This window comes from Chiroxiphia lanceolata, chromosome 20 (assembly GCF_009829145.1).
Source record: "Chiroxiphia lanceolata isolate bChiLan1 chromosome 20, bChiLan1.pri, whole genome shotgun sequence".
Lineage (NCBI taxonomy): Eukaryota > Metazoa > Chordata > Aves > Passeriformes > Pipridae > Chiroxiphia > Chiroxiphia lanceolata.
In genome coordinates, this window is record NC_045656.1 from 6,829,735 (window position 1) to 6,844,555 (window position 14,821).

Here is a 14,821-nt window from a genome sequence, read left to right on the forward strand (position 1 = left end):
GGGCAATGAGAGCCGTGAGCCAGAGCTATTCCTTCAGCGCTTTATTGGTTGGTTCTTTGTACAGAGGTATTTACACAGAGAGGGACAGCGCTCCGGGAAGGGGCCTGAGGGATGAAGCAGTTGGAGAAAGGCCCTGCCAAGCCCCTGGCATGGCACCCAGGCTCCCAGGCAGGTCGGCACTGCCCACTCCACAGACTGATAGAGCAGAAACATTCCTACCGTGCCTCGCCCCGTCTGTTACCGGCAGCACTGATGACCTCGGTCTTGCCAATCATTATCCAGCCAGGAATGTCTGCTCCTACGCAGGGGCCTCAGCCCTCCCCAGCTCCGGGGGCACATCACACCAAAGACACTCATGGGCACCTCACAGCTGCTGAGGCTGGCCCTGGCAGAGCCCCCGCCCAAGGACTACTCCATCCTGTAGGATAACAGCTCTCTGCTTGTTATGGGAAGCATTAGGGCCACAGCACCCCAGAAATACACGGGTGAGCAGCAGGGTTAAACATTGACAGTGATGTTGCAATTGCCAGTAAAGCTGGAGTAACCCGAGGGAAAGGCAGAGCAGCTGCTACTCCCACCCCGACCGAGCAACTGCATGGGAGGGAAATAGCAGGTTCCTGCAGATCCCTGCTGCCTCTGAACTTGAGGCATCTTCCCCCCACCCCTTTTCCTCTTATGAGGAAATCAGGATGACTGATCATGTCATGATCATGTCAGCTGTGGGCTGGTCTTCAGGGATCCTTTTCTACCCTTAAAAGCAGACTGGCTGTTTAAACCTTTCAAATTCTAAATATTAGCTTGTACTACCTGAGAGGAAGGAAGACACAAAATGAAGAGACCAATGACAGATAAACACTGTAGTATTAAGTCTCTCTACACAGGAATCTGCTGGCTGTGAGAGAGCATGAGGACCTCTCCCACTGTCAAGGCTGTTTGTCCATCAGCCAAGACAGCCCACGGCAGTGCCACAGCTCTGCCTTGCAGAGCCAAATGCAAAGAGGCTGCTCAGAAGGGACGAGGGGGGAAGAGGGAATAACTAAGATACCTCTAAATCAAGAAAAACATCCCATGAGTTAAGTTATACCTTATCATTTGAGCAAGACCAGAGGAAGGAGCAAGGTTGGAAACTTTCTGCTTAGGACTACCACAAAGCCCTCTGCCCCTGCGAGTCACTCAGATGTCTGGACACCCAGAGACAGCCAGAAGGGTCCCACCACAAAGGCTGATACCTCTCTAGATATCTGCAATCCTCAAAGCTCCTGAGAGCTACTCGAGCTTGTAAGAAGAGCCAACACCTGACTTGCACTGTGGATTTGGCTCTTCATGTGTAATAATTCCCAAACAACCATATATCATAGGCTTACAGTGATCTGCACAGTTCTGCAGGGCCCTTCACACACACTACCAGAAAATCACAACCCGAGCAAACAGGAGCAGAAAGCCAAGCACTACCTCACCCAGGCTGACAGCACTGCAAGTGAAAACAAGCTCTTCCTCTCAAAGCAGAAACAACCAAGGAAATATGGACACAGCCACAACGTGAGCAGGGAAGAACTCTCCCAGAAGCTGGGATATAAATCCCTGCAGCAAGGCAAGCCCTGGCAGGAGGAGGGCTTCCTTTAGCTCTCTTGTACCATCATAACACATAGCCTGGTGGTCACCACACACAGGACACTGTGACAGCACCTGCTCAGCACCATCTGTCACCCACCTTGTCCCCTCTGCACCCTCTTGTCCAAAAAAACGGGCTTCACATCACAGCACACAGCCCAGTGCCATGAGGAGTGGAGCTCACGGGCTGCTCCAGCCATGGTTGAATCCCAAAAAGCAGCTGCACTGCAGGGATGCTGAGCTCACATTCCTGCTCCCTAGAACAGCCTCACTGCTGCCTTCTGAAGCAGCAAGAACTTTGGGCTGACTCCACGCAGGGGAGTAACAAGCTGGGACAGGCTGGGTGCAAAGCCAAGGCCTTGGTTTATGAAGGAAGACTGGTTGCAACTGGAAGGGCCAGTTTATTAGAGAAACCTCACATTGCAGAGAAGTCACAACACATTGGAAAGGGTCCAGGCCTGCCGAGGGGGGCCAGTTCTTCTGCAGCAGCACCATCTACATCCCCCAGCTCCAACCCCAGCAGGTGCCACAAAGGGAAGGGTTACCTGTAACACAGCTTACGTTTTACAAGCAGCCTGAGAGAGCCAGTATTAAAGTTCCAAAAAGCCTCCCCATCAGACAACAGTTAAAACAAAAATGGTTTAAAATGTTTAAAAGCTTCGTGTTCTTGGCTGCAGCATAAATGGGGAGGCAAAGGTCTACAACACACACAGGCCTCTGTGGGTCTCAGCACTCGCTCTGATCTACCAGTGAAGGCCGGAGGGAGGGGTCTTCTCGTCTTTGTTGCTTTCCAGAGAAAAGGGTGGGATTCGGACATCGAAGTGGGAGCCATCAGGCCTCTCAAATCGAAAAGTACCCCTGCAAAATAATGGCAGAGATGACACTGAGGCCAGGGACAAACACATCTAGGAAGCATCAGCAAGAAGGTAAGACATGAGCTCTTCCATATCCTGTGCAGGGACTCTGAGGGTTCATCTGCAAGGCTGGTCCAGCAGCAAGGACACGGGTTCAGCAGCAGGAACATCCGCTGCCAAGATGACTCATTTATTGAGGACTCCTGGGTGGTTTCACATCACATCTCTAACATACATTTCCTGCACAAGCTGTGATGATTGCAGCCCCTAGGAGGCAAGCACCTTCCGTGCACCTGCAGCAGTGTTCACCCAACTCCCACTCCACAGGAGACAGAACCATCCAAGTTATTTTTACAAACTGATTACACGTAAGTTCAGATTTGTATTCCTTGGCAGAAGCTCCACTTGTTAAGTCATCTGTGACAACAAGAAATCCCATCACAGATGTAATTTGGAATAGCTTCTGCTTTGCATTTCAGAATTGAACCAGCCTGTCCTCGTACAACGAATTTGTTTACTGCTCTGAACAACAGCCAACTGTACTGCAGGACATGATATGGGCACAAGGATCATGGGGATAAACCAATAGGTTCTCAGGACAGAGAGAACACAATTGAACACCAGAAATCAAGCTGAGCAGCTTCTGAGCTACAGAACCTTTGCCTCTTTCTCTTCAGAAAGTGTGCAGGAGGGAAAAAACTACTAGATCATCTGGTTTCATTTCCAAGGGCATGCATTCAGGCAATTCAAAATGCTTGACATGGCAAACCAGAGTGTATCCCATATACAAAGAGCTGCTCTCCTGCTTTTCCCAACTCAAAGGCAGCTTAACTCTGAAGCAGATTAAAAAATGCACACCAGAAAGACCTGTCATACAGAAGGCAAGAGGTGTCTGTGCATTCCTTGTCCACAGAGAGCTGAAACTAAATGTGCTAACGCAGCCAAAATGCAAATAAAGGGAAATTGCTTTAACCCTGTGGCACAGGGAAAGAACAGCTCCGCTGAGCACTTCCCTACCTGCTCTCACGGAAGAGGAGGCTTGAAAACCAGTTAGATTGAAGGCCTTATCTGGTCTACACTGGGAAAAAACCTGTATGCCAATTCCTTGAGGACACAGAACTGCATACGGATAAAGTCCAGTTCTTTCCCAGGAGAGGGATACCAGTACCCACATCCCTGCTGCCAAGGGAATCACCAGCACAAGGCCTTGCTTCTTGCACCATGGAGCGAGAGGGACAGAAGCTGACTACAGCCGAAGATGATAGAGAATTGATTCCTATCTTCAAATCCAGTCTAGTACAGACCACAGAAGGAGAATAAATTAGCCTAGAACCCGTTCTGGTGCAGAGAATCAACAGATCATCTTATCACTAACCAGGATCCAGCTGGAGAGAAGCTCATCAAATTTTAGCTACTAAATATGTCCCATCCAGTCCACTTCCACACAGCTTTCAACCATAACTCCAGGCTGCAAAGCTCACCACTGTGAGGTCCTACATCTAAAACACTCCTTCAGTAATAAGGGCTTCTTACCACATGTGACCACTGGAAGCCTGCAGGGAGACGTGACTGCTGTACTGAAATGCTGGCTGTTCTTTGGACAGAACTGGCTCCTGAGGAGACAGAAGACCACTGGGCATCAGCAACAAATCTTAACATTCTTCCAAAGACAGGTATCAACAGGAAGTTTATATAGCATGAAAAAAAACAAACCCAGAGACCCACACCTCAGCACCACTACCAATTACACAGCAAACAACTCGCCCAGTGAGTAGTGCCAGAATCCTGTTATTATTCCAGTTTTCCCATCACCAGTCATTTAGGATCGTTCTCTAATACTCAGTGTGAAGTTTTGGTTCATGCAGACTTAACAACAGACGAAAAGCTTGTGACTCTTTTCACTGCCAGTTTCCCATTCCATCTATTTCCACTGCCCACTAAGCAATTTACTGGCAAATCAACCCAACCAACCGAGAGGGCTCCAGCAAAGGGCCGTGCTTCCCAAAAACAAAAAGGCTGCATGATACTTACCCTTCCTACAACGCCACGGCCCCGGACCGTTTCCAAGGTGCCAGACAAGCTAAATATCCTCCAGTGCCGCTCTCGGAGTTGAACCACTTCACTGTCAAGGTTCTCCAAGCGAATACAGTAGCGCCACTGGACAGAAGAAAGACTGCTATTAAGGACTGGAATCAGCTGCAGCCAGTTGATAACCCACAGCCCATACTGGGAAACAGTTGCCAGGCAAGGGCTACTCTCCCTCAGGGCTTATCACACAGCAATGATGCCACAGCAAATAAACTCCTTCCCTTTAGCTGCTCCGTGAAACAAAAGTCACTTACCCAGTAGACATGGGAATTCTGGGCTTCCTGTCAAAAGAAACAAAAGACTTTAGCAGCTGCCCTTCAACACGCGGTGCCAAAACCTCTTCAGCTGTCAGCACAGCACCAGCACAGGGGCTCTCGTTCCGTGCCAGGTTGACGCAGACAACTCACATGAGCACAGACAGCTGCTCTCCAAGGCCATCCATCAGCAGAGCCTGGCACTGGCTCTGCTCTATACATGTAATCATGAGGTGGGAGATTTGCAAAGGTCTCGTGACAACCCAGGGTTGAGCTCCATGTTAATTACGCACTTCCTACAGATCTAGAAACACCCGTCTCTTTGCCTTCAGGCACCTGTTTTTCTGACAAGGTTAGGACAAACATCAGTTGGGCTCCACAGAAGTTGCAAATCCACACCAAAATGTTCACCTGCCACGGCATGGAGTCCCCGGCAGCTGTGCTCAGAAATCAAAGCACTGTGGGAATTCCCAGCCCTCCCGCTCAGGAGTCTGTTGGAGCCTCATTATTTCGGATGGTCCACATGAAGTTCTTATGCTATAAAGAGCACATGGTTATCAGCTAAATCCAGAAGGCTTCAGCCAAACCCTCTAACTCACACTGGAGCCAGGAAACAGGCAGACACTCACAGCCCATCACTGGGCAGGATAACAGATGTGTCTGTCATTGCAGGGCAGATGGCCCCGGTGCCACCTCATGCACACCCATCTCTGAGTGAGGCAGTACAGGACTAATTCACAAGCCTTCCTAAATATCTTGCTAGCACTGCTCTGCAGAACATTACAGGGTAATTCCCATCCTACTGATAACAAGCAAATGCCAAAATACAGGGGCTGTTCTCCAAAAATGCATGACAAAACAGTTTCCTGTTCACACCTCTGCTGCACATCATGAGAATGAAACTGCAACTGTGATTAAAGTCACTCCTGTTATTAACTACAATTAAAATATCATTTCTCCAGTAAGGATAAAGTACCCTAAGTCAGTAAACTGACCTTAGAAAAACACATCAGTTAAGCAGATGGCAGAACTGACACACCAACGTGCAGCACACACCTACCCTCATGCCCATGTAGAAAGGGATGACCGTGACGCGGATGTTCTCCGTGGTTTCTCGGTGCACATCAGAGAGCTCCAGCCAGGGGTGGTTCTTCTCCTGCCATGCACATAGAGTATCCCTTGCTACAAAAGGTGGGACTATGGAGAAGGAAAGGTGAGAGTTTATGAGAGGCAATACTGTACCTGGAGTGCTCGCCCCTCAAAGTAACTCCTTTCAAGTTAAAAAAATTATTGAGAGGTGGCTTTACTGTAACAAACTCCAAACCAGATATCATTTTTACAACATATCCAAGATGATGGGTTTTGAGCACTTGTTACAGAGCACCTCAAGCATCTGGCTCAGAGGAGTTCCCTGTGAAGCCAGAAATTACCTTTTGTTTGGTCGTACATGAGGAACCTCTCAAAGAGCTCATGCTGGATGGGCACTTGATCAGTGGAGCTGTAGGGAAGGATATCTTCATGGCTTACATAGTCTAAACCTGAAAAAGAAACCCCAAAAGCCTTGGAACTTCCCCAGCGAAAGAGCAGCTCGGAAGTCTCCTGGCAGAAAAACGGATCACGCTAGTGACAAGTTAAGAAAAGGACTTTGTCAGCAGAAGGCAAAGCTAATACCACGACTGCAACCAAGAATGGAGGAAATAGGTCAGCAATAACCCTTGGTAGCATTCTCCTGTGAGATTTCTCCACGGAATGATTCCTGTCATAAACACACTCACTGCCTGCAAAGTGCCTGCACTGCCCCAAACGAAGAACAGCCTATATGCAACTTTGTATGGGACCTATGTCTAGAGATTGAATCAGGCACAGCTGTGTCTGATCACAGAGTGCCCAACTTCCAGCTCTCCAAAGGGCTTCATGTACTTTAGTCACTCTGTTGTTTCCTGCCCAGCCCTAAACTAAGGACAAATCCACAGCAGGAATGTCTTGTAGGAATTGCTGCTGGTAGGAGCTGACTACTGATGACTCTTCTGACCTCCCCTCACGACAATCAGAGGCTGAAGGAGGATTTTGCTCACCTGGGATGGCATAGAGGGCTCTGCTGTCGTCGTGATTTGCCAGGAACGTCACTGCTTCCGTCTGTGATCTCTGGGACTGAGAAAAAGGGAAGCTTATGTCTTTCTGTGTGGATTGTTGTGGGCCAGTTTCCAGCCATGCTTCAGTTTACTGCTGTGGTTTGTAAAGCGTGAAATGCTTATTTAACCAATTCACCTCAGAACACCTCCCTTTCTCATTCCTCTAGACTGACTAACAAGTGAGGGGCATTTTCAGTGCTGCAACCCACATTCACAATGTGCATGCAACAGAGTGGGAACAGGATGAGGAAAGGAGGCTGGAAAGGGGAAACGTGATCCAGAAAACAGTCATATGACATTCCAGTGTACCTTTCTCAGGGAAAATACGTCTTGAAGAACAAATTTGTCCTAGTCAAATTTAGCCACCACAGCCATTTTCTTTCAGTGCCTGTCCACCTGACCCACTCACATATTAGAAGACACTTGAGTTCCAATACCAAGTTTACTCCTTACTTACTATATGTGGACAATCCCGGGCATCTATTAACACCTGGTAGTAAGTGTGTGTTTTGCCCTTGACCTCTTTGGACCCATGGCCTGCCACATTCTCGTTCCTAAACAGAAAAGCAGAGCTCTGAGCTCAAGTGCAGGATTGCAGCAATTTCTTGTTACCAGAATCAAGCACATACACAAACAATGATTTTCTTTTAAAAAAATACATTTCACAGTCTGTAAACATTTGATTCCATCCAAACCAAATCCTTTCAGCCACCCACACAATTACAGACAGATCAGCCAAGATGCAAACTGACGGTGTTTGGCAGAGACACAACAGCTCTGTTGTCAGACAGCTCAGAGGTTCTTCCTGCTCAGTCCAGTCTCCTCTCTGGGATGGGTATTCCTATGCTTGATCCTTATTCCTTCCTAGCACACCTCATCACAGGGAAAGGGATGCAAGAGGGGAGAGAACTGAATGGCAAGTCAAGAAGGATGAACTTGGCCTTGTGGGTTGAAACTGGGGAGGAGGCTGACAAATCCAACTCACTGGCAGTTTACAGAAGGAGCAGCAGCAGCCTGCAATTTGTAACACAGGAACCTGGAGCTAACTCAAAATGGGGGTGTTTTTTATAAAACAAAATGCCAGGAGCATGAATTTTTAATTGTTTTTTATTTCCTTCACACACACATATACTTTCATCCCATCTCTAATTAACACAAAATTAATACACCTGCAATATCTCTTTAAGCACCTCTCCTACTTTACGCTCATGCAAACAGACCATTGGCCTCCTTAAAAACATTTGTTTACCCCAACCAGGAAACTTGCTACAAAATGAAAATGTAACAGTACAGCAACATAAGCTAGAACAAACCCTCAAATCCTTACTTTTCTGTGACAGGAGAAGCCACATCCCGATCATAAAGCCTGGCTTGCCAGGGAAACAGGACTATTCCTCGATAGCCAAACACACTGTGCAGGAAGAGCTGAAAGGAACAAATAATTGCGAGTTGAATCCACAGCAAGCTTTAATCAACATAGATACAAAAGAAAACAAGAAGCCAAAAGCCCTTTTCTGACAGTATTTAAAAGATCTGTTAACTGAGGTAAAACTAGAAATGTTTACAAAGGGTTTGAATGCGTGGGATGGGGACACAGGGAGAATCACCACTGTGAGAACATAAAGCAGAAACAGTGAGCACAAACAGTCAGGGATGAGAGGAGAAATGCATGTAACCTCTATCCCATAAAAGGGGACTAAATCAGTAATTAATAGAGCAGCAGAATGGAGACCAGCAAAGGAGAGACTGCTCAGAAATAGAGCTGTGAGTCGTGAGCACAGAAATGGCAAATTTAATTGTTATTTCTTAAATTCAGAGATTGTCTCTTCCGATCCCTGAAGCAGAGAACCCTCAGTGGAGCAAATGTCATTGTAGAGTTGTTGTGTTGGGCTGCAGATTCTTATCGACCTGCTATTGTCAGATGACTGACAAACTGCAGACACAGCAGAGACAAAGAGCACCGAGCTGTGAAACTTCTGGCCGCCTGCTATACTACAGCAGCCTCCTTATGGGAAATCCCTCGTCTGTCTGATCCCTGTGGCACGACCAGGGTCAGCTCTGCCCCCAGAACCCCTTACCTGACCAGTCTCATATTTGCCATGTTGCTTCGGGGCCTCAAACACCCCCACAGTCTCCAGCACTTTGCCCTCCGGACGGTTCCTTGGAGCAAAGAGGCAGGTTGGAGGGTTTGCAGGGGCTGAACCACCCAGGGGAACACAGCACCCGAGCCCAGGGTGATGCACAGACACTGCTCCCACCTTGTGCCTCCCTCGGGTACCACACACCCCCTCATGAGAGCCCCACTACGCAGGGTTGCCCGGCCCCACCTCCTGCCCCCACTCTTTGCCAGTCTCCCCTTTCTCAATTGTCCTCCACATCCCCATCCACTTGTCCCTTTATCCCAATCCCCTTTCCCATATCCCTGCCTCAGCAAGCCCAACTCCTTCCTAGTCTTCCCCAAATGACCCAACAGCCTCCAACCCGCTCTCCAAACACCCACTGAGAGCCTCCACCTGCTCCAATCATCCTTATCCCCAAACACCCCCCTGCAGCCCCCCCCACTCCTTCCCAATCTTCCCCCAACGACCCAACTGCCCCTGCACCGCACCCCAACCACCCTCTCAATCACTCCCATTTCTAAACACCCCCCACGGCCCCTCCCGACCTGCCTTCCCGAACCTCAACCCGCACACCAAACACCCCCCGCGAGCCTCGAGCCCCTTCCCAATCGCTCCCACTCCCGAGCACTCCCTCGCGGCCCCTCACCGCCTGTTTCCCCGAACCTCCCCTTCCAACAACCCCCTGCCCTCCCCTAACCCTCCCTCAACCCCCTGCCCTCCCCTAACCCTCCCTCAACCCCCTGCCCAGGGCCCAAACACCACCACCCCCCACAGGCCTCACCGCGACGACAGGTGCCTCCGCGGCGGCAAGAGCAGCGGCAGGAGCGCCGCGGTCCCCGCCCCGGTGCCCAGGGCCCGCAGGTGGCGGGCGGAGGGCGGCTCCCAGAGCGGGGGCGGCCCGCGGGCCCGAGCCCGGCCCAGCGCCGCCGCCACGTACCGCCGCGCCGCGCCGCCCGACATCCCACCGCCCGCGGCCCACAGTGCACCGCGCGGCACCGCCCGCCACCGCCCCCTCCGCTCTCCCCGCCCCCTCCCCGCGCGGCCGCTCTGCCCCGCCCTCTCTATGCTCCCCTCGGTCGCCTTGGAGACGGCCGCCGGGCCAACATGGCGTCGTCGGTGCGGGCCGGGCCGCGGCTGCGGCGGGCGGTGCAGGCCGGGGAGCTGGCGGCGCTGCCCGCGGGGCTGCGGGGTGATGTGGAGGCGGCGCTGGCGACAGAAGGAGCGCTGGTGCCTTTTAGCCTGCTGCGGAGGGTGCACACCGCGCTGCGGGAGGCAGGTAGGCCGCACTGTGTCGCGGGAGGCAGTGACCGCACCGTGACCGCACCGTGACCGCGCTGTAACCGCGCCTTCCCCCCCGCACCCCACACAGGGTCCCCACTGCACCTACACGAGCTGCTGGAAGGCTGCGAGATCCACCTGCCAGAAGTGCCGGTGCCGCCGCGGGTAGGTGAGGGCTGGGCAGGAGTCGCGGGAGGAGGTGGCGGCAGCCCCCGGTTCTTACGGTGAGTCTGTGCTTCCCACAGAACCCCGAGCTGGTGGCCCGGCTGGAGCGGATCAAGGCCAAGCTGGCACACGAGGAGTACCAGCGGATGACCCGCAACATCACCGGCCAGGTGAGGGGCTGCTGCAGTGCCTGCTGCCAGGACTCATCCCTCAAACACGTGGCGACCTGACAGCAAAAGAGATTTGCCTCTTAGAGTGAGTGCAGTGCACAGGGAATGTGACGGAGACTGGAGGAGAGCACGCTGTAAATGCACCAGGAACAACAGATACGGTGCTGAGGGCAGATGTAGGACAGGGTTAACAAGGTGGTGAACAGACTTTTGGGAACTGCTCACCCATGCCAAAGATCTGAGATTCTGATCTGGGAGACTGAGCACCCAAGGTAAATGTTTGACTGGGAGCATCCCTGCTGCTTACATTTTTGTCATAGTTTTAAAATTATCTCGTCAGGGTAAAAGCTGAAAAAACAGGGTAATATTTAAGCATTCTTCCTTTCCTGAGAGAGCCGATATCTTCTGGCACAGTAGTTGTTTGGACAGGCCAGCATCCCTTCCTGCTGGCATTCCTTGTGATCCTATCCTGTTATGCCTCCACACTGTACCTGACATCCTTGTGTATTCAAGTCCCTGCACATTTCCTCCAGACTTTGGTCTCTGCCAAGCTTGGCCACTCCAGGCTGGATGAGGCTTGGAAAAACCTGATCTGGTGGAAGGTGTCCCTGCCCATGGCAGAGGGTTGGAATGAGATGGTCTTTAAGGTCCCTCCCAAGGCAAACCATTCTGTGACCTGTGATCCAGGGTGGTTGTAACAGAGCTAAACAGCCACATTCCTTCCAAACAGTGGAACAGAGCAGTGTTCCCACACCTGTGTGCTCATCACATCTTCCCCGTCCCGTCCTGTCCCGCCCCCCCCCCCCGATACCATGGTATAACCATGCCTGATGTGACAACAGAGCTTGACGCCATCTCATTATTGCCAGCTGTCTGAAACAGGTGACAAAGTGAGACACTTTCACGTCTCTAATAGAGACAAACCTGCAGCAGAGAACCCACATGCAAAAAAATGCTCCCACTCAGAGAAGTGGTTTGATTAGAAACAATCCCTTCCGAACAGCCTTGAATCAGACCACAAACAAAATCCCAGAGAAACCTGTGCACTGTGAAACTGCTGTTCCCCCACAGCCCACCAAAATCTCTCTGAACCTCGGAGTCCTGGGGACAGCACAAGGCATTGGCATTGCTTTTATTCTGCACACACAGTAACCATGTTATTATCAACATTAAAATACAACCGATCACAAGTTGTTTTAATCCCTTTTTTCAGGAGATGAAGGGGCCATTGGCTGAATTTGGGAGACAAGGTGAGTGGCTGCCTGTCCTGCTGACACCCAGCAGTGTTTGCTGACAGGACAGTCACAGGAACTGTTCCATGTCCAGCTGTTGACATCAGACCGAATATCTCACCAGAAGGTTTTCACACACTAAAGTGTTCCTTGAATAAAGGAGCCTGGTGGTCATTCTTATCCATATTTCTGGAGGCACCAAGCGTGTGACTCCTGCGGGATTCCTGTATCCCAGCTGAGGTGGCCCCGGGCCAGCTCTGTAGTATGATTACACCTTATCCCCAGCCCTACTCCCCAGCCTTACTTAAAACCAACCACCTTCCCCCTTCTCTCCCCCAGTGCGCTCCGTGAAGGCCGTTGTCATCACCATATTCAACTTCATTGTCACCGTGGTGGCCGCCTTCGCCTGCACCTACCTGGGCAGCCAGTACGTCTTCGCAGAGACGGCAGCGGTGAGCGAGCACGGCCTCCCTGCAGCACACTGTGCTGCCCAGTCCAGAGTGGCACCACGACCACACACCCAGGGTCACCCCTCTCTCTTTTATGTCCCCAGCGCGTCCTGTCAGCCGTCATTGTGGCCTCGGTGGTGGGCTTGGCCGAGCTGTACGTGATGGTGCGGACCCTCGAAGGGGACCTTGGGAAACTGTGACCACGAACTGCAGCCTTCGTGCTGGAGGGTTTTTGTCCTCCCCAAGAGCCGTTAATTTGGGACAATTTTATCTTGTCCCATCTGTTTTTACCTGCTCCTGCTACGGGAAGATGGCTGCACTCCTCAGGCTCGTCCTTTGCTTCCCGCTCCCGAAATGAATTATGGATTGAAAATCCCGCAGCTGCAGAACAGGAGAGGGAATGGCTGTGGACTCTGACCACCCCAGCATGGAGAGGGGCATCAGCTCCCACCATCCCTGTTCTCCTGTGAAGTTCCTGTGCTTGTATTCTGGAAATAAATAACACTGTGTGTTTGTAACCTTCTTCCTTCATGTTGGGGGGCGTCTGCTGGTACGTGGAACACACATCTGAAAGACAGTACAGGGAGCTGTGAATCTTTCCCTCTGCATTCTGCATCCTGCTCCATCCCATGTCAAAACCCCCCTCTGCCTGCCCTCTGCTCTGTCTGATCCCTCACTTGCTTTTGGGAACCGTTATTCTCTTGAGGCTCAGATGGCAGCACCCAACCCAGCTGGTGTTTGGGGACGAGCCCTTTCCCCATCCACACAGATCCATTCAGGAGGATGACAGAGTCTGGTGCAGCCACTTTGGGGTCGGCACTCAGCTCAGTGTCCTCACACAGGAGCTGCGTGACCTGAGCCATGGCTCTGTGGCTCTTGGTGCCTCAGGGAGGAGCAGGAGCTGTAGATGGAACAGCAAGGGATGCATGGTGCTCCCAACCCTCTGCCAAAGGATACCCAGCTTCTGGGAGTAGGGAGGGGATGCATCTTAATTCACATCCTGGGGCCTTTTTGGGTGTCACGGAGCAGAGAGCAGAGCCAGCTTAGTGCAGCCACGGTGGGGAGGGGGCACCCAGGCTGTCCCTGCCAAGCCCAGGAGACCTGGACACCTGCTGGGTGGGCACCCTGCCAGGGCTGGACACGGTGATTAATGCTCTGATGGCAGCTAAGCCCCTGTGGAAACACAGTTTAATATCCGATACGGGGAGATCTGCCGGCACCTGCGAACGTGCCTGCGGATTAGGGGCGGCTGCACCACAATCATCCGTGGATACGGCCCCAGATTAAGGTATTTTTTTCCAAAAGATTAGTCGGTATTAGGGGGCTGATGGGGAGCTGCCCCCGCTGCAGCCGCACCGGCATTTAGGATATTGGATGACATCCTCGGGACCTTCGGGACCGGCAGTAATTCCACACCCTAATGAAATCGTGGCGCTAATCCGCGGGGGCCGCGATGCCATGGGGGTCCCCAGTGCCCAGGAGGTCCCCACCATGGCTACAGCTCGCCCAGGTTGGTGATGGCCGCGCTGTAGATGAGGTCGGAGATGGAGCCCAGCGAGGTGGGGAGGCCCCGAGCGGGGCTGCGGGCTCCCGGCGGCGGCAGGGCAGGGGCCGGGCCCGGAGTGCTGCCGTCGGGGGGTGCCGCTGGGGGACCCCGCTCCCCGGGAGGCGGCAGCGGCGGTAGCGGCGGAGGCTCCGGTTTGGCGCTGCGGATCCTGCGGGCGCGGCGATTCTGGAACCAGACCTGGGACGGGCGAGGGGAACTGTGAGACACGGACAGCGGCCCGACGAGGCAGCCCCCTGGGGAAGAGGGGAGGTCCCGGCCCCGGGAGGGTGGGATGGAGGGGAGGGTCCCGCCCGCGCTCACCTGAATCTTGGCCTCGGGCAGCTGGGTGAGCTCGGCCAGGCGCTCCCGGGTGGCGATGTCTGGGTAGGGCACTGCGGCGAAGGCCCGCTCCAGCTCCGACAGCTGCCCCCGGCTGAACGTGGTCCGCCGCCGCTTCCGCGGCCCCCCCGGGCAGGGGCAGGGGCACGGCCCCGGGCCGCCACCTCCCCCCGCCGTCCGCCCGCCGCCCGGCCCGCCCGCCCCCTCGGGGAAGCGGAGCAGCGGCTGGGGGGCGCGGGAGGTGCCCGGGGCCGCGCTCATCCTGCCCGGCTCCCCCGGCCCCGCCGCCGCCGCCCCGGCTTTTATCCCCCACGAGTCCCCCCGGCGGGCTGGGACCGCCCCGAGCGGGCGGTGCTGCCCCCCCCCCATCTCTTCCCGACGGCTCCCGGGGCCGGTCCTCGCTCCGCGCCCCCGATGGCAGTGCCCGATAGCCTCGGCTGACTTGGGGGCCGTCCCCCCTGCACACTTGGGGACCAGTAGTCCCACCACTGCTCGTACTGGCATCCCCCCCACCGCCGTCGGGGCACTGTACGACCCGTGAGGATCCCCGGGCTCGGTGACCCACCTGCCCCCTGCGCCCCCT

General features: G+C 53.3%; 3 protein-coding genes across 3 annotated transcripts; 1 reads left to right on the forward strand and 2 right to left on the reverse strand.

Annotated features, from left to right (window-relative positions):
- Window positions 1-1,992: 1,992 nt before the first annotated feature.
- On the reverse strand, window positions 1,993-10,024 carry POLDIP2 (DNA polymerase delta interacting protein 2). Its single transcript, XM_032707318.1, has 11 exons — window positions 9,841-10,024; window positions 9,018-9,099; window positions 8,267-8,364; window positions 7,397-7,493; window positions 6,883-6,958; window positions 6,238-6,345; window positions 5,868-6,004; window positions 4,808-4,834; window positions 4,497-4,622; window positions 3,999-4,078; window positions 1,993-2,469 (listed from the first exon to the last, which is right to left on the reverse strand). The coding sequence occupies exons 1-11, from the start codon at window positions 10,017-10,019 to the stop codon at window positions 2,355-2,357; spliced, it is 1,125 nt and encodes a 374-aa protein (XP_032563209.1). The 5' UTR covers window positions 10,020-10,024; the 3' UTR covers window positions 1,993-2,354.
- A 124-nt stretch (window positions 10,025-10,148) lies between these two features.
- Window positions 10,149-12,875, forward strand: TMEM199 (transmembrane protein 199). Its single transcript, XM_032707319.1, has 6 exons — window positions 10,149-10,335; window positions 10,429-10,502; window positions 10,583-10,672; window positions 11,886-11,922; window positions 12,244-12,356; window positions 12,458-12,875. Exons 1-6 carry the CDS (start codon window positions 10,164-10,166, stop codon window positions 12,551-12,553), a joined length of 582 nt encoding a protein of 193 aa, XP_032563210.1. The 5' UTR covers window positions 10,149-10,163; the 3' UTR covers window positions 12,554-12,875.
- A 649-nt stretch (window positions 12,876-13,524) lies between these two features.
- SEBOX (SEBOX homeobox) lies at window positions 13,525-14,499 on the reverse strand. Its single transcript, XM_032707867.1, has 2 exons — window positions 14,221-14,499; window positions 13,525-14,097 (listed from the first exon to the last, which is right to left on the reverse strand). Exons 1-2 carry the CDS (start codon window positions 14,497-14,499, stop codon window positions 13,849-13,851), a joined length of 528 nt encoding a protein of 175 aa, XP_032563758.1. The 3' UTR covers window positions 13,525-13,848.
- Between the last annotated feature and the right edge of the window lie 322 nt (window positions 14,500-14,821).